Raw genomic sequence first — 17551 nt, 5'->3', positions numbered from 1 at the left:
ATTTGCAGCATAGCTGCTGGTGCCTCTCACACCCCACCAGAGAGACTGGACAGATTGGACCAATTCTATGGGCCCCAGAAGGAGATGTCCCCATCCTCCACTGTTTCCAATGTACGGGAGGAAATGTCCTGTGAGCAGAAGCTCACAACCCCTGAGCTATCTGTTAAAATTTGGTGCACCAGCACCCCCTAGCACAGCTTAGAGGGAACTGTGCACCTAAGTAAACTCAGCAGTCATGGAATAAGAGGACAAGTACTTGTGTGGATTAAAAACTGCTACATTAACAGGAAACAGAGAGTATAAATGGGCAATTTTCACAATGGAAGGTGGTAAAGTAGTGGAGTACCACCGGGCTCGGTACTAGGTCCAGTGATTTTTTAACTTGTTCATTAATGATTTTGAGTTGGGAGTAAACAGTGAAGTGGATAGGTTTGCTGATGCCACTAAGTTGTTCAGGGTGGTAAAAACCAAGGATGACTGTGAGGTGCTCCAGAAAGATCTGTCAAGGCTGGACCGGGAGAGGGGGAGCCAACATGGTTCAGTGTGGTAAAGTCCACAGTAATGCCCATTGAAGCCAAAAATCTCAACTATAAATATACATTGATGGCGGTAAGAAGAGGAGAAGAGTTTGGATTTATACCCTGCCCTTCACTTGGAGTCTCAAAGCGTCTTACAATCTCCTTCCCTACCTCTCCTCACAACACCCTGTGAGGTAGGTGGGACTGAGAGCGCTTTGAGAGAACTGCTCTTGAGAGAACAGCTCTCAGAGAACTTTAACTGACCCAAGGTCACCCAGCGGCTGCATGTGGAGGAGTAGGGAATCAAACCCGGTTCTCCAGATCAGCCGCTCTTAACCACTACACCAAACTAGCTCTCTGACCAGGAGAGAGATCTTGGAGTCATGGTAGATAACACACTGAAAATATCGACCCAGTGTGCAAGTGCAATAAAAAAGGCAAATGCCATGCTGAGGATTATTAGGCAGAGAATTGAAAACAAATAGCCAGTATCATAATGCCTCAATAAAGATATTATAGCATTGGAAAAGGTGCAGAAAATGGAAACTAAAATGATTAAGGGAATGGAAAACTTTCCCTGTGAAGAAAGGTTAAAGAGGTTAGGGCTCTTTAGCCTGGAGAAACGACAACTGAGGGGTGACATGATCGAAGTTTACAAAATTATGCATGAGGTAGAGAAGGTAGAGAAAGAAGTACTTTTCTCCCTTTCTCACAAGACAAGAACTTATGGGCACTCAATGAAATTGATGAGCAGTAGGTTTAGAACAGATAAAAGGAAGTACTTCTTCACCCAAAGGGAATTTACTGCCGCAGGAAGTGGTGGCGACTTACAAGCATAGACAGTTTCAAGAGGGGACTGCATAAACATATGGAGCAGTGGTCCATCAGTGGCTATTAGCCACAAGGTAGAGAGGTAACTATGTCTGGGGCACTGATGTTCTGTATTCTTGTTGCTTGGGGGGCCACAAAGTGGGACACAAAGTGTTGGACTGGATGGGTCATTGTCTTGATCCAGCATAGCTTCTCTTATGTTCTTATGCTGCCAGACTGAGTAGACAATACTGACTTTTATGGACCAAGGATCTGATTCTGTGTAAGACAGTTTCATGTGACCAGTAGCACCTCAGTCTTGTATGGACTGAGCGTCAGTTTACTTGCCCTCATCCATCCCATTATTTATTTATTAAAACATTTACATCCTGCCTTTCCTCTTGGTTCAAGGTGGCTTACAATACTAGTTAATAAATCCCCAGGTAGAACCAAAAATAAAATAACAATCCCCAAATCCCTCCCTCCCTAAAGGCCCTGGCAAATAAGTAGGCCTCGCAGCACCTCCAGAAGATCTCCAAGGAGGCCCCACCACCACCACCACCACTTCAAGGAGGTCTGTTCCACAGAGCCAGAGCCACAATGGAAAGGCCCAGGCTCTCAAATCAAATCAAATCAAATCAAATGTATTAATACAGTTCATGACCAGCACAAGATCAGTTACAGCAATGTACATGGGTCTTATAAATTTTAGGAAATATACAATATTAAAATTACTGAATGGCCTATGCATTTTTAAAATCACAGAACAGATTGAACAAAACGTATACATTTTATGGTTCAGCTACACTCTGTGTTGATTCCCTGCAAATTCTGCATGACACTGCAAGAAATCTGGCACAGGGGAGTGTGAGCTGAGGATTTGTGTCTGAAAGGAACTTCCTTGTCATTTCAAATTCAGAGCAGGCAGAAAACCTCCCAAGCATGGGTGCAATAATCTTCATGCGAATTTCTTGGTAGAAATGGCAGTGAAGCAAAATATGCTCGTTTATCTTGACCTTCCGTGCTCCACACTGGCAAATGCTCACTGCTAATAAATTCTGCATGATGCTGTAAGAAATCTGGCACAGGGGAGTGTGAGCTGAGGATTTGTGTCTGAAACGAACTTCCTCATAATTTCAGATTCAGAGCAGGCAGAAACCCTCCCAAGCAGGGGTGCAACAATCTTCTTGTGGATTTCCTGGTAGAAATGGCAGTGAAGCAAAATATGCTCATTTGTCTCAACCTTCCCTGCTCCACATGAGCAAACCCTCTCTGATAATGGGATCTTCCTCTAACCTCCCTCCACTACCACAGAGGGGAGTATATTCCATGTAGCCATAGAGTAAGCCCTGTGGTGGGACAGGATCTCTAACAGCGATAAGTAAGCTGCTGGAATTACAATGTATCTAGTGTTCTTTGATGCCAGGAAATTTGAAACTCTGTTGATGTCTCCCTGCCTTTCAGTACCCAATATCCTTTACTTGACCAGGGCCTTTGCTTGATCTAAGGCCATTTATAAGAGAAACAATGGAGAGAGGCCTAACATATTCAATTTGTGACAGACTTTAACCTAGTGGATCAAAAGCCATCCCGGAGAAATAACAATGTAAAGTCTTGGGGGGAATGGTTTAGCTTAAGCCACAGATTAATAGATGCGAGGCTTACCCGAGCCTCTAATCTAATCAAACCATAATCTAGGTGCAGGCCTGCATTTGATATACATCTGTGGAATCAAAATATTGCTCTTAAAAATTTCAACTGAGTTCTTTCTAATGGGGAAAAACATAAAGATGGCGGGCCTAACATTGTCCCATACAGAAGTTGGGAGACAGTTTTGGATTGATATAATTTGAGGAGCACTGTAATATATTTATACAGAGGAATCTTAGAATAGCTTGTACCGATTTTTTATCTATATTAGCCACGTAATCGTGATGGGCCTTCCTCACCCTAGAAGATTCAATCACCACACCCAAATATTTAGAACTCATTACCTGCTCCATTTTATGGCCGCTGATGCTTCGTGTAGGCCCAGGCTCTGGTCAGTGCCTGATAGCACCACCTAAGGGGTGGGATAGCTAACAGATGGCTGCCTGATTATTGTAGCTGGTGGCGCACAGGAACCTATGGAAGGAGATCATCCTTCAAATATGTGGATCCTAGATCATGAAGGGCTTTAAAGGTCATAACAAACACCTTGAATTATCTCAGAAACAGGCTGACAGCCAATGAAGCTGTTTCAAAATGTGCAACATATGTTCCTCATGGCATCAGGCTACCACATTCTGGACTGTTTCTGGGCTGTCTTCAAGGGCAGCCCCCTGTAGAATGCATTGCAGTAATCAAAGCATGAAGTTACAGAACCATAAATCAGTGTGGCCAGATCAGCTGTGTCTAGGTAACAAGAGAGGTGGTGAATCAGATCCAGCTGATAAAAGGCGCTCTTAGCCACCATACCAACTTGCTTTTTAAACACTAAGGCAAGGTCCATGAGCATCCCACCAAGTTCTTAACCTACTTTCAAAAAGCCAATATTATTCCATCTAAGACAAGTGGATTCAGTCCCTCTAGAATTATTTGCCTTTCCAACCAGGATTACCTCTATATTGTCTGGATTCAGCTTCAGTATGTTCTGTCTTAGCCAGCATTACATTCATTTGGTACCTATTTGAACTTGCACCGACCAGCTCCATAGCCAGGAATTTTTTTCAGGGCCACCGGGGCATCAGGAGGGGTGTTGCTAATTAAATTAAATTAGCTAACAAAGAAGTTTGGCTAGGGCCCTCCTGATGCTGCACTGCTAGGGTCTTGGGTGGGGAAGGCCAAGAGAGCCAGCCACAAATCGCAGCATGCTTGGGGTGGGGAGGAGAGGGAAAACCTTCCTCTCTAGAGGAGGCCCCTGCCTGGGATTCTGGCTCCCATGGAAGGCAAAGAACCCCCAGTTTCGGCAGCCCACCCGATGGCGCCCTTGGCAGGGGAGGGTCGTCCAGGGGCTTACCTTCCATGTTCCTGGTGACTGAAGACGTTGGCACAGGCAAGTGGCAGCCTGGCCGCAGGACTTGTTTCAGCAATTCCCCCTCCCCTCATCACCCCTCCCTCCCAATTAGTGATTTCTTGACATGGGGTAAGGAGTTTAAGTGACTTAAGCAAATCCAAAAGGGGGTGCCCCCTCCAGCTGGCTACAGCCCTGCCACAGACCCACCTGACTCAGCTGTTAAGCAGAAACAGGGCTGGATGTCACCTGCCTTTAGGGGGCACCTCACTCCAAATCTCCAGATGATCCCTCCCTGCAATTTCATATAGATGCTAAACAGCACGGGAGAGAAGATGGAACCCTACAGGACCCCAGTTATGCTATTTATCATTACCACATCCTGAGCGACAAGGATCAGCTATTCCTCATGCTAATATGGGACTCCTTTTAAGTGTCGGATTAATTTTATTAAATGTCCTCTAGTCTGACCAGGTGTTAAGGAAATGTTTACTATCTCCATACAGTGCTCATTTTAACCAACAAAATCTGCCTACCTGCTATGCTTCAGTAATTAATCAGCCTTCATTTTCAAAGATGTTCCTTGTCAGTCATTCAGTGCTGGCTAAGAATTACATTTAGGCAGTGCTTTTTTATTTTTTAAGGCTGCAATGATTTCTACCCATTTTTTCCTCAGGAACTGGCAGAGCCCCCAATACAGATGCCAGTACCAGTGACTACCACCACACACACAAACAAAAAACACTTGCTTTTAGGCTATTGAACTATTTAATTTTCTCTCTCTAAAGAACTCCTAGAAACTTCAATGGTTAAGAAACTGAAAAAGCAATATATTCATTTGGTACCTATTTGAACTTGCACAGACCAGCTCCATAGCCAGGAACTTTTTTCAGGGCCACCGGGGCATCAGGGGGGTGTTGCTAATTAAATTAAATTAACTAACTGGAAGAAGTTTGGCTAGGGCCCTCCTGATGCTGCACTGCTAGGGTCTTGGGTGGGGAAGGCCAAGAGAGCCAGCCACAAATCGCAGCATGCTTGGGGTGGGGAGGAGAGGGAAAACCTTCCTCTCTAGAGGAGGCCCCTGCCTGGGATTCTGGCTCCCATGGAAGGCAAAGAACCCCCAGTTTCGGCAGCCCACCCGATGGCGCCCTTGGCAGGGGAGGGTCGTCCAGGGGCTTACCTTCCATGTTCCTGGTGACTGAAGACGTTGGCACAGGCAAGTGGCAGCCTGGCCGCAGGACTTGTTTCAGCAATTCCCCCTCCCCTCATCACCCCTCCCTCCCAATTAGTGATTTCTTGACATGGGGTAAGGAGTTTAAGTGACTTAAGCAAATCCAAAAGGGGGTGCCCCCTCCAGCTGGCTACAGCCCTGCCACAGACCCACCTGACTCAGCTGTTAAGCAGAAACAGGGCTGGATGTCACCTGCCTTTAGGGGGCACCTCACTCCAAATCTCCAGATGATCCCTCCCTGCAATTTCATATAGATGCTAAACAGCACGGGAGAGAAGATGGAACCCTACAGGACCCCAGTTATGCTATTTATCATTACCACATCCTGAGCGACAAGGATCAGCTATTCCTCATGCTAATATGGGACTCCTTTTAAGTGTCGGATTAATTTTATTAAATGTCCTCTAGTCTGACCAGGTGTTAAGGAAATGTTTACTATCTCCATACAGTGCTCATTTTAACCAACAAAATCTGCCTACCTGCTATGCTTCAGTAATTAATCAGCCTTCATTTTCAAAGATGTTCCTTGTCAGTCATTCAGTGCTGGCTAAGAATTACATTTAGGCAGTGCTTTTTTATTTTTTAAGGCTGCAATGATTTCTACCCATTTTTTCCTCAGGAACTGGCAGAGCCCCCAATACAGATGCCAGTACCAGTGACTACCACCACACACACAAACAAAAAACACTTGCTTTTAGGCTATTGAACTATTTAATTTTCTCTCTCTAAAGAACTCCTAGAAACTTCAATGGTTAAGAAACTGAAAAAGCAATAGTTCTTCTAATCTAATCTATATATCTAATAGCCAAGTTGCCCCCGGAGTGCGGATCGCTAAATCAGTGCTCTGGGGGCACTTGGGGGGAGGGGGAGGTTTGTGCACATGTGGGCCAGTCCCCACGTGTGCACAAAAATGCTAAAAGTAGAAAAAAAATTCGGGGGGATGTTTAAATCCCCCTCGCAGGTCCCCGTCTTGTACTTTCTAATCACATACTGTAGACAAAGAAGAAGAAGAAGAAGAAGAGATTGGATTTATACCCCACCCTTCACTTGGAGTCTCAGAGCGGCTTACAAACTCCTTTCCCTTCCCCTCCCCACAACAGACACCCTGTGAGGTGGGTGGGGCTGAGAGAACTCTGACACAAACTGCTCTTTTCCAAGGACAGCTGTCCCAGAACTTGTGACTGCCCCAAGGTCACATCAGCAGGTGCAAGTGGAGGAGTGGGGAATCAAACTCGGTTCTCCCAGATTAGAGTACGCACACGGAGCTCTTGACAGAAACTGCTCTTTTTCAAGGACAGCTGTGCCAGAGCTTGTGACTGACCCAAGGTCACATCAGCAGGTGCAAGTGGAGGAGTGGGGAATCAAACCCGGTTCTCCCAGATTAGAGTCCACACACTTAACCACTACACCAAACACTGAATACAAAACTATCTCGTTATGTGGCCAAGTCCAATGGCTAAAGAACGGCTTTGCATATAACAAGAAAACATTGAAAGAAGAAGCACAAAGGAAGAAGCTGTGCTTTCCCTCGTGTATTTCAGAAAAACATGCAGAATACCCTACAAGGTAACAGGGAAGATGCACAACTCCTCCCTTGGGCTGCCAATGCTTCCTCATAGAGTGTGAATGTGAGAAAGCAATGCGGTGACACAAAGAACAACTGTAATCATAAATTGGTTATCTGATTGTGTGATGCATGTGACCACAAACAATGATTTCCTTGTAGTTCACTTTTCTTTATTATGAAGTAACCTTCCAAACAGGAAAGACACGTGTTTATATATTTATATGCCACTTTTACTACAAATATTTGAAAGTTTACAACGACAAAATAATTGAAAAAACCACCCCATGAATAGCTAGTGAAAACTAAACTAAAAACTGAACAAAGCACCGTAAAAGTACAAAACAACCAGTTAAATAAAAATATAAGAGGTCTCAGAAGATGTGTAAAAAAGGGTTTATAACCCTTTGAAGTGAAAAGACGCCTCACCCCAAGTATACTGCTTTGCAAGGTGAATTTGCACACTGGGGATGCTCAGGGGCTAACCTGGAACTTTCACAGTTAAGTCAAGTCAAAAGGCCATAAAACAAGTTTTTTCTTCTACCTTCCAGTTTCTGGAAACCTAGCCAGTTGTCAATAAAAATATAAGAGATCTCTCTATCAAGAGAGATGGAGTTTGCCAGGTATAGCCTTGTGGTGGGGGATGCAGCACATATTCAACGAAGGTAGCAGGAACTTTCTGGAATCTGGCTGATTAAAGAATAGCATGGAAAGGATCTCAAAGACAGAGAGTCTGTATCATTTTGAGGCAGTCCACAGCACATGGACTGCCTAATGCAGTTCCGCAGGGCCTGTAAGGCAGAGATGTTCCACCACGCCTACAGTTGAGGACAGCAACGGTTTCCATCTCGTCTGGCACTTCCATCCCTTTCCTCTCCCCCCCCCACAGGGTAAGGTTACAATTTGATTTATTTACAGCATCATCTGAAATTGTTTGTACTTTATTGTTTTAATTGTCTTAAATTGATATGCAAATGCATCTAATAGAATTGTGGTTTACCGCCCCAAGCCCTGTGCACAGGGGTGGGCAGTCTATAAGTCGAATGTATAAATGGTGAGTCAAAAAAAGATTTTGGAATTCTTTTGAGGGGGGCTGGATCTCAAGGAAAGAGGCCAACAAGATTGCTGAAAAAGGGTAAGAAAAATCTGGATTATTCTGCGTACATCTTAAATTACCGTCAGAGGGACTAAGTTTTAGACCTAGACCGAGAGGATGCATATCTTGCCAATTTTATGTTCCTTTGCTCAGATATTTGTCAATTGTTGCTCAACTGTATGTTTTCCCTTTTTAAATCAAAGACTACTTATTCAACAAAAGATTTTTTTGTCAGGGTCAGTTAGAGATCCCCTGTTCCAATTATGTGAAATGTGGGACCCAGATCATGAATAGTTTTATAGGCCAAAGCAAGCACTATGAATTAGACTGAACCAGCCCTGTAGTCAACAAAGTAAAGGCTGCCTCCTTAGCCAGAGATAAAATGTAGAACTTTGCATTAGCTGAAGGTTCCAGGTACTCCTCAAGGGCAGCCTCATGTAAAGAACACTATAGAAAAGTCTGGAAATTAAAGAACCATGGATCAATGTGCTAATATCCTTGACTTTCAGGACAGAACTAGAACTGCAAAAATCAATGGAAACCCATTCTACAGACACCTATCAAACAGCAAGGCATGGTCCAAGACAACACCAAGGCTGCAAACCTGTGCCCATAGGTCAAAAGCCTAACAGGTCATCAATAAAGTACAATGCACAGGTTCTCAGCTTGTCCAATCAAGCACTTCACAGGATTTCACTTGAAGAAAAGCATTTCAATTGGTTTTGAGCATGTAGCTTCCACTGCCACAAAGTAACTGGCAAGAAAACTTCACTAGAAAGGTAAAGGAGAATGCTTACTTGTTCTGAAATGTGCTGATGGTCACATGGGTAGAATGAGACCCCCCGGGAGGTGTGTCAGCTTGATGAATGGTTCCTCTTGGAAAATATAATAGATCTCCAGGCTGGAAGGAGTTGGGTGAACGCAGACAGTTATAATTTGGACTCTTAAAAGGCCTACACTGCTGTGCTTGTGAATATTTTCTTAAATCTCTCAGCACCACCAAAAACAGCTCAGTCTACCATTCTGAACTGACAGAACCCTCCCAGTTCCATGCCCAGCTGTACCCTTGCAAAAGTATTCCATCCCCAAACCCTGCAGCTAAACGTTATATGTCATTATAAATATTTATTATGATAGGATATTTATCCTGCAAGTCCAGCAATGTTTAAATTTACAGAATAGTCACAATTTTTTACTGTGGACCATATCATATCTTTCTGATCAGCTAAGTGTAATGCATTCTCTCAACATAGGACATAATCTGCTAGTGGAGAAACCTCTGGCATTGGGGACAGGCCTTGAGCCACCTTTAGCCAAGCAGAGTTCCAAGATGTATGAAATTCACAATACTATCTGAATTAAATCAGCCATGACTACACAACTGCATCTACACAGTTGAGCAGGATTCACAAGTAACAGCAAACCATGGTTTCTCATTATAAAAATCAGCCTTGGCATCCTCCACCCACAACAAACCATGATTTGTTAGGTCTGAATGAAACACCTTATTAGTACAGGTTGGAGGGAAGTATACAAACCATGAATTGTTGTTTGAACATAACAATAGTTTGCAGTGAAAGAAGAAATTATTTCCAAATGGGAAGTGAGCACACCAATCCAATGACATTTCAGGCTCATCCCCATAATGACCACATTTCTGTTGTTGCACGTGAACTATGCCACACACGCTTTCTCTAATATGTATAATACAGAATAGATCTATAAGAAATAAGAAATGATTGAAAGCAGAAGCATTGTGAGATAAAGGTACCAAGCAAGATCACTATGACCTTCCTCTAAGGTCTAGAGGATGAAGACAAGTTTCCTTGGCAGTAGGGAGTGGATTTTATACACTTTTAAAAGAAAGAAACTTTAGTCTAGACACCACATACTCCAGGCACCAGTACCTTTAATAAGAAGTCATGTGTTGGAGTTCCTATTCTATCCTCAGGTTCAACATTGTATTCTTGAGCCAGATTCACAGTGGGTTGGTACAGCTGCCAGTGCTTCTCTCCTTCCAGCTGTAGAATAAACACCTGCAGAGAACACAAATCAATGGTGCATCAAGAACACACCCCCCCCTGTTTCTACCACATTAAAGTAACCCCACTGGAGAAAACATATTTGTTGACAGTTATTTATAAAACATAAAACTATCCTCATAACACTGACAAGTAATAGAGCTTATCTAAACTATCATGAACCAGAATGTACTTGTATGAATGCATACACCATTTATTATATAAAACACACACAATGGCTTCCAGGAAGTCAGTTTATTTCTGCTGACAAAAACAGTTGTGACCAAGATACTTACAGGCAATGTTGTGTCCTCTTACCTCAACATCATCATAGTGTGGAGGCAGGCCTTGGGACCCTGGAGGGGTAATATAAACATTAGATCCAACCAGTGAGCCAAAGAAGCATTCCAATTTCTCCTGGATTCTCCAGAGTTCATCCTTTATTTTAAGGAAAAAGAGAGAGTAAGCAAGGCAAAAACAATGGCTCTCTCTTTTCACCATCACACCTACACCATTCTGGGCTGACTGAATGACCTGCAAGACACAACGAACAACACACACCAGCCCCTCCCCCCCAACAAGAGTGCCTGCCTGCTTACAGATATACTATTTGCAAACCTAACAGCAGGCAGGATCAAATTTGGACAATACATTAACTTGACATTACTGGAACCAGAAACAAAACTGACAGATATGTTAGACAGATGTAATCCTATGAAGCACAATGTTCCTGGAATAAAGGAACATCCCACTTAACCATTTTTCATTTTGGTCCACTTTATTTTCTCCTCCAGCCCATTAACTACAGTGATCCCGTTTCATTTTATTTGAGTAACTTCACTATGCAGTTCCAAACAAAAAGATTCACTAATTAGTTCATGAGAAAGAGCTGAATGGAGGTAGGAGCAGTGATTCACTGGTAGATTACCTCTGCTTGGCATGCAAAAAGTGAAAGATCCAGGTCTCCAGTTAAAACAGGATCAGGTCATGACTAATGTGAAAAATCTCTACCTGAGATCTTGGAGAGGTGCTACCACTCAAGAGTAGGTGGTATTCACTTCAACAGACCAACAGTCTCACTAAGTGTAAGGCAACTTCATAAGTATTGAGAACAAAATATTTTTACACAATTTATATAGAAAGTTGCAGCGTAATTCCTTTAAAGCACAGTATATGCCTATGATATGTACCAAATTAAGTAGGCATACATCAATATTGGTTTGGTTATCACACAACCTTCTTCACATATGGCACGCTCTTCATTTTACAGCAGATTATGCCACTCAAAAATGCCAGAATTGTATTTTAAGCAAAGGTTGTACTTTACATGAACTGAACATAAGAACATAAGAGAAGCCAATGCTGGATCAGGCCAATGGCCCATCCAGTCCAACACTCTGTGTCACACAGTGGCCAAAAATACCAGGTGCCATCAGGAGGTCCAGCAGTGGGGCCAGGACACTAGAAGCCCTCCCACTGTTGCCCCCCCCCCAGCACCAAGAATACAGAGCATCACTGGCCCCAGCCTGGAGTTTAGTCACAGATATTCAAATTGTCCTGGAAACAATTCTTGAACTTGTGCATAAAAGTAAAGTATTAATCGTTAGACAATGCATCCATCTGCACTGAATACAGACCTAAGCTTCCTGTCTCATTACCAGTGCTGACTTCTCCATGCCCACTAACTCTCTGCATATCACACCCAATCCAATCATGGCCGCTATTCCCATTCATCTGCTATTGTCATTTGGCATCTGAAATCACTCCACTTTCCAATATATAGGACAGATGGACTCACATTCTAGCTGCCACAAATTTTGTTAGTCTTTAAGGTGCTACTGGACACTTGCTCTTTTGTATTAATAGCTAGTGAGCTTCCACTCAATTCACCAGGTGTGACAATTTCTTCCAAAGATTCAAATACCATACTGACCTGAACCATTCTTCCTCTTACACTAAAAATATTGGCTTGACCTCCCTTCGGTAGCTCTAAATGAATTAAAGTTATCCTGTAAAACTGACACTCCTTGTAGCTTCATTAGACTTACAATGAATGTCAATCTAGTAAACTAAGTATACTTTGTATCATTTCCCAGAATTTCTAATGCCAAGCAAGATTTAATATATACTGTTTCCAAGAATATGCAATTAAGCATCAAAGATGACATCTGAGACAACTTCCGTAATCACCCCCCCAAGGCGATGCAAACTAATTAATCTTTTGGCATGCTAAATGCTTAGGAAAAAAGAAAACCTGCACTTCATTTCTTACTACAGAATTTGAAAACTGTGCCTATAGACAAGCTGCATTACGTGATATTAAGTCCCCATATTTCAATTTATTGAAGTTCATACCTTAGCTGACATCTTGTTATCACAGGAGTAACTGTGTGTCCAGAAGGAATAATAAAGCACACAATATAGAACAATTTTCTTCTTTCTTTTTTTCTTTCGAGAAATATCCCTAAGCTCTTTTCCAGCTGGGCTGGTGACAGTCACACATAACATTGAACCCAGACGGAGAGTAAGCACATGAGATCCCAAGGCCTCAGTTAAGTATATGCCTGCCTTAGCTCAAAATTACACTTGCAAAAGCCACCACAAAATAAGGTAACTACAAAAACTCACCTTGAATCGCTGGGGTTGATGAAATTGTATTGTAGCTTTTTTGTGATCAAAATCTTTCTTTAGCTGTCTGTAGTTGACTTTGCCATCTTTGTTAAAAATCTTCTTTTTCCCGTTCACACATCTGCAGACATTAATATCCCTTCCATAACATAAACCCTGACTGACTAAGCTTTTCAGGTCATTTAACTGAAACAGAGACCGATAGCAGGATGCCATGGAGGGGTCCTCTCTCTTAAGAAGCAGTGGCTTCTGCTCCCAGTAGTCTCTGAAAAATTCCTCTTGTTTGACAGGAAAGATCAGACTCTCAAATACATTTTCTGGATGGTCACATTTCATAAGCAAAGGGCACACGGCTTCACCTCTTGCTTGCTTGCAGGGTGTCTGGTGTTCCTCCACTGTTCCAGTCTGTCTCCTTCCTTTCTTGGGCATGATCCTGTGCAAGCAACCCAGAAATTATCAATCCAATTCTATGCATGTTTATCTTAGAAGTAAATTTGAAATGAATGGAACTGAGCATGGACATGATTGCAAGCTATGCTGGGACTTTTTCACTGGTCTAACAGAACTTGCTTCTAAGTAAGCATAGGATGAGGGTGTCTGGCCATAACTTTTAAACATGACTAGCCAGACTAGCCTTTACAGGATAGATTATCTCCAAATATTATCTATAGAGGGCAAAGGTGTACAGACTGTTGCACTGTCTAGCAAAATAAAAAAATAGCCTTCAGATACACAGATACAAGTTCCACAAAATTGCTTACAAGAAACTTACTCACAAGGTTCATGGAACTTGCTCATACGGGACGTCAGCCTTAGTTTCCCAGGGATTATTCAGAGAAGCAGAGTACACAGAGGCCCTTCAAATATTTAAACCTTGAAGAGAGTTGGCCAACCCTATAGTTCTAAAAACAATGGAACCCCACTCAAAGTACTCAAAGGTGATACATACTTGAGACAAAATTTAAAAGTGCCATTCCTAGACACTGGGGGTTTACACATGGACACTCTTTCCTCAGTCCCAGAGAAAGAAACATTTTTCAAGTGTGAGAGGCCACTGACCCACCAAAGTTCAATTACAAACACAACACATGACATTGATGGCAGTTTGCATGTTCAGTGCAAAGCACTAGACTTTAAGTTAGTGAGACACTGAATCATGTACATACTCATCTGCATCAGTATTAACAGAGTTGTTATTGCACACATTTAGGCCCAAGGTGTGTTTTTCTGCTATAAACCCAAGGCTAGTCTTCTAGGTTTCTAAGAGAAGCTATCTGGGAAAAAAAAACTTAATCGAATCTCAGCAGAGTCACCTCAGCCCTTCAAGCCTTTGTTATCTGACTGAACACATCTGGCTCCAAGATAAAGCTTTTAAAATGTTGGTCTATCTGGCTCCTTTAGCTCCCATGACATATTCTATGACAATGATAATTGCCTGGCATCCTCAACTAACCTTCCCACTCTCTCTGTTGGGGAAGTGCCGCTTATTTGTTAGCAGCTGGTTTCAGCCACAGAGGTTGTGTTAATGCTGCCATTATGTAAAGCATTTTGAGATCCTTTTTTAAAGGAGCTCAGAGGTGCTGTGCACACGTCACCATCATGCCTTTTAGCAACCTCTGCAGTCCCCCCGGGCAACGAAGGTAATGTATAAAACATTATTTCCCTCTCCTGCCTGCTACATCTTTGACTAAATATTTTAATACGGTACCACTTATGCTCCCTTCTTTTCCTATTTAAGAAAACAAAGCACTGAGAGAAAACTGGCAAATGTACAATGATGGTGGTGGGGAGAGCTAGAATTTTTTCTCACATACATTTGAGACTTACCAGATCAGAATGTCAATAAATAAAAGCAACTGGAGATCTGTGGTGCTTGTCTCTGGAAACAGAATTTTCTTGATTGGTATGAAAAACTGGTAATGCGAAATAAGTAATGTGAAATAAGGATCAACTTTAAAGAGTAGAAGGGAGCACTCATTCCTTAGCATGAAGTAGTTTAGAGTATTCAAAGTACTTTGTGGTACAACATTTACAACAACCCTCTAAATCTGTAGATGGTGGGCTGAGGTTTGAAAGAGAATGCTTGCATAGTTATTAACATCACAGATGAGCTGTGATTTGAACTGAAAACATGCTGCTATTTCAAGAGCTATTTCTGCATTCCCACAGCTAATCTCAAACATCTAATCTGTAACCATCCCAGTCACAGTGTGCCTCTACAAAGCCTGTTCACAGGAGATAATTCCAGGGAGGGTCCATGGAATATGGGGAAGGTACCAATGAGTGTTCGGCTGAATGCCTACAAGGAAACTACACGTTTACAGCTGAACATGTACAGAGTGCTCTCTCTGTTTGTAAAATCAGGAATCATTCATGGAGAGCTAGCATGAAACTATGGTTAGTGTATCAAACTAGGACCCTGGCTTGAATACCTACTCTGACATGGAAGCTAATAGACTTGCATGGGCTCCATTAGAAAATATTAGAGTACAAGTAGGCGGCGTGCAGGCGGCGGCAGCAACGGCCGTGAGGGGGAGTGGCGTGATACGTTCCCCCGCCTCTCTGAGCCCCGGGGTCCAGCGTCTCCCATTATTTCCTATGTGCAATCCTGTCCTTCCTTCCTTCCTTTTAGTACATCCCTCGCCGGATAAGAGCGGGGACAGGCCCCGTGGGGTGGGCGGGAGTCATCCTCCGTCCCAGGCCGCGCGCAAAGCTCCCTCCCCAACTCTTCATACAAACCTGCCAGCGCTCAGCCGGGGACCGGCACGTGGGCTGCCGCGTGAGTTAAGGCCGGCCACTCCGGGCTTCCTCCGAGGCGGGGAAACAGCGAACGGAACGGGGCGGGACTGACGGCCTGTCTTCCCCAGTCAGCGCCGCGCTCTCTGGCTACGAGGGACTTGTTGCTTGGCCGCCTATCGAGAGGGCGGAGTGGGACAGTCGCCGACGTAGAATCCGTCTTTTGGTGGGGTGGTTACCGCCTCTTTCTCTTTAGTAAAAGAAAGTTCGACGAGTGAGGCGTGAGTAGTCTTCCTGGGGCGAGTCTCTACAGCTTGTGCAGCTCTTTAGAAGTATAAAAATCCTGGAAGGGGCAAAGGCGGCGAAACTGGCCCCCAACCTGAGGATCGGGAAGCCTCCGGAAAGGGCTGTAGGCCTCTTCTCCCTAATGGCTGCCTTTTGCGTTGTCCTCGTCTCTTCCTCCTCGTCAGCCTCTCACGTTGCCACCTCCCCCATTTTCGTGATAGCTAGATGGACCCAAGGACCCTCACAGATCTCGGAGGGGGTGTGTGAGAGAGAAATGCCTACTATAGGCTTGTCTGCTCTTCAAGGCTTTAGTCTAGCTTTTGACATTACTTAAAACGCAGTCTTAGTGCAAGATGTTCAAGGGGCTGGCCTGAGAGTTAGCCAAGACTTGAGGGATTCTGCTGCTGCGTTTGTGCTGACAGTACCACAACTTGCTTACATAGTGATTTGTCTAAAGTTTCCTAAACAAGGCTTACAGTCACAGGACTTGAGGTGGGAATAAATAAAACTCAGAGAGTGTTGTGTAATGAGAATAGTAGAACACAAACACCTGTGCTTAACTGCAAAGTATTTATTCTTCAAATCATACAAGATCCAGCAAAACCTAAAATGTGTAGAGAAAAGCAAACACTTATCTATATCGATAGATCCAGATGGGTAGCCATGTTGGTCTGAAGCGGCAAAACAAAGTTTGAGTCCAGTGGTGCCTTTAAGACCAACAAAGTTTTGTTCTGGGTATAAGCTTTTGTTTGTCGGTTGGTCTTAAAGGTGATACTGGACTCAAATCTATATCCTGATTGAATGATTCTGGAGTATGGCAGAAAATTGTGGCAAACCTGGCCAAGATGGAAAGCAGTCTGCCTCTGCTGACAGTCTGGGCTCTTCCACACACTCATTTTTGTCACTCATTTGTCCCTGTTGCTTTGGGTCCATCCCCCCCCCCCTTTTCCACATGTGTTTTGCTCCCTCTGGGACTACTAGAGACAGCAAAACACATTGGAGGGGGAAAACCCTGAAGCAACACAAGTGATGAAAATCAGAATGCAGAAGAGCCCACTCTTTGCCAGCTGCTGTAAAGGTGCCATAAAACTACTGCTAAAATGCAATAAGACTTAACAGGGGAAAGGGTGTATATGCTGGGAGGGTAGGATAAAAATCAAATAAATGATGGTGCCACTTCCTGAACCAAAATTAGTGGATGGATTCCAGGAAGGTGTGGTGATAGGATGGGCAACAGCGACATTATCGGTTTGTCCCATGTGACCTCCCCATTAAAAATGTCATCGGAACATCTTAAACCCAGCCTCACAGAAACAGCTATCATACTGCATATTAAGTGAAGAACTGGCTGAGAGCACTACGGGCAGGAACACAACACCGACTGACCATTCCAGGCCCTAAGGACGCCAAGCTTGCTGCCACCTGGGCCAGGGCCTTTTCAGTGGTGGCTCCATACTGGTGGAATGAGCTCCTGGAAGAGATCAGGGCCCTGCGGAACTTCTGCAGGGCCTGCAAGATGGAGCTCTTCCACCAGGCTCTCAATTAGGAGTCGCCACACCACCACCACTACCAACATCTATAGTTACGGGCCGGGCCGGGTCTGGAGAGCATATTACATCATCGCTCTATGCTGAAGATCACTAAGTTGGAAAGAACTGGTAGTATGCCAT

General features: G+C 43.6%; 1 protein-coding gene across 4 annotated transcripts in view; it reads right to left on the bottom strand.

Moving 5' to 3' along the window:
• Window positions 1-15676, bottom strand: part of MINA (MYC induced nuclear antigen) — a 20963-nt gene extending 5287 nt beyond the window's left edge. Inside the window, exons 1-6 of one of the 4 annotated variants that reach the window (XM_015413031.1) lie at window positions 15600-15676; window positions 14688-14773; window positions 12861-13293; window positions 10551-10670; window positions 10119-10247; window positions 9009-9112 (exon numbers count right to left, since the gene is read on the bottom strand). In XM_015413031.1, the coding sequence (XP_015268517.1) occupies window positions 9009-9112; window positions 10119-10247; window positions 10551-10670; window positions 12861-13289 (782 nt within the window). In that variant the 5' untranslated portion in view covers window positions 13290-13293; window positions 14688-14773; window positions 15600-15676. Of the gene's footprint in view, window positions 1-9008; window positions 9113-10118; window positions 10248-10550; window positions 10671-12860; window positions 13294-14687; window positions 14774-15296; window positions 15375-15599 lie in introns of those variants that run through there. The other 3 variants (XM_015413032.1, XM_015413033.1, XM_015413034.1) reach the window with 3 other exon arrangements.
• Between the last annotated feature and the right edge of the window lie 1875 nt (window positions 15677-17551).

This window comes from Gekko japonicus, unplaced genomic scaffold (assembly GCF_001447785.1).
Source record: "Gekko japonicus isolate JY-2015 unplaced genomic scaffold, Gekko_japonicus_V1.1 scaffold2497, whole genome shotgun sequence".
NCBI lineage: Eukaryota > Metazoa > Chordata > Lepidosauria > Squamata > Gekkonidae > Gekko > Gekko japonicus.
Note: the sequence above shows the minus strand (reverse complement) of the source record. Positions and strands in the feature narration are given on the sequence as shown.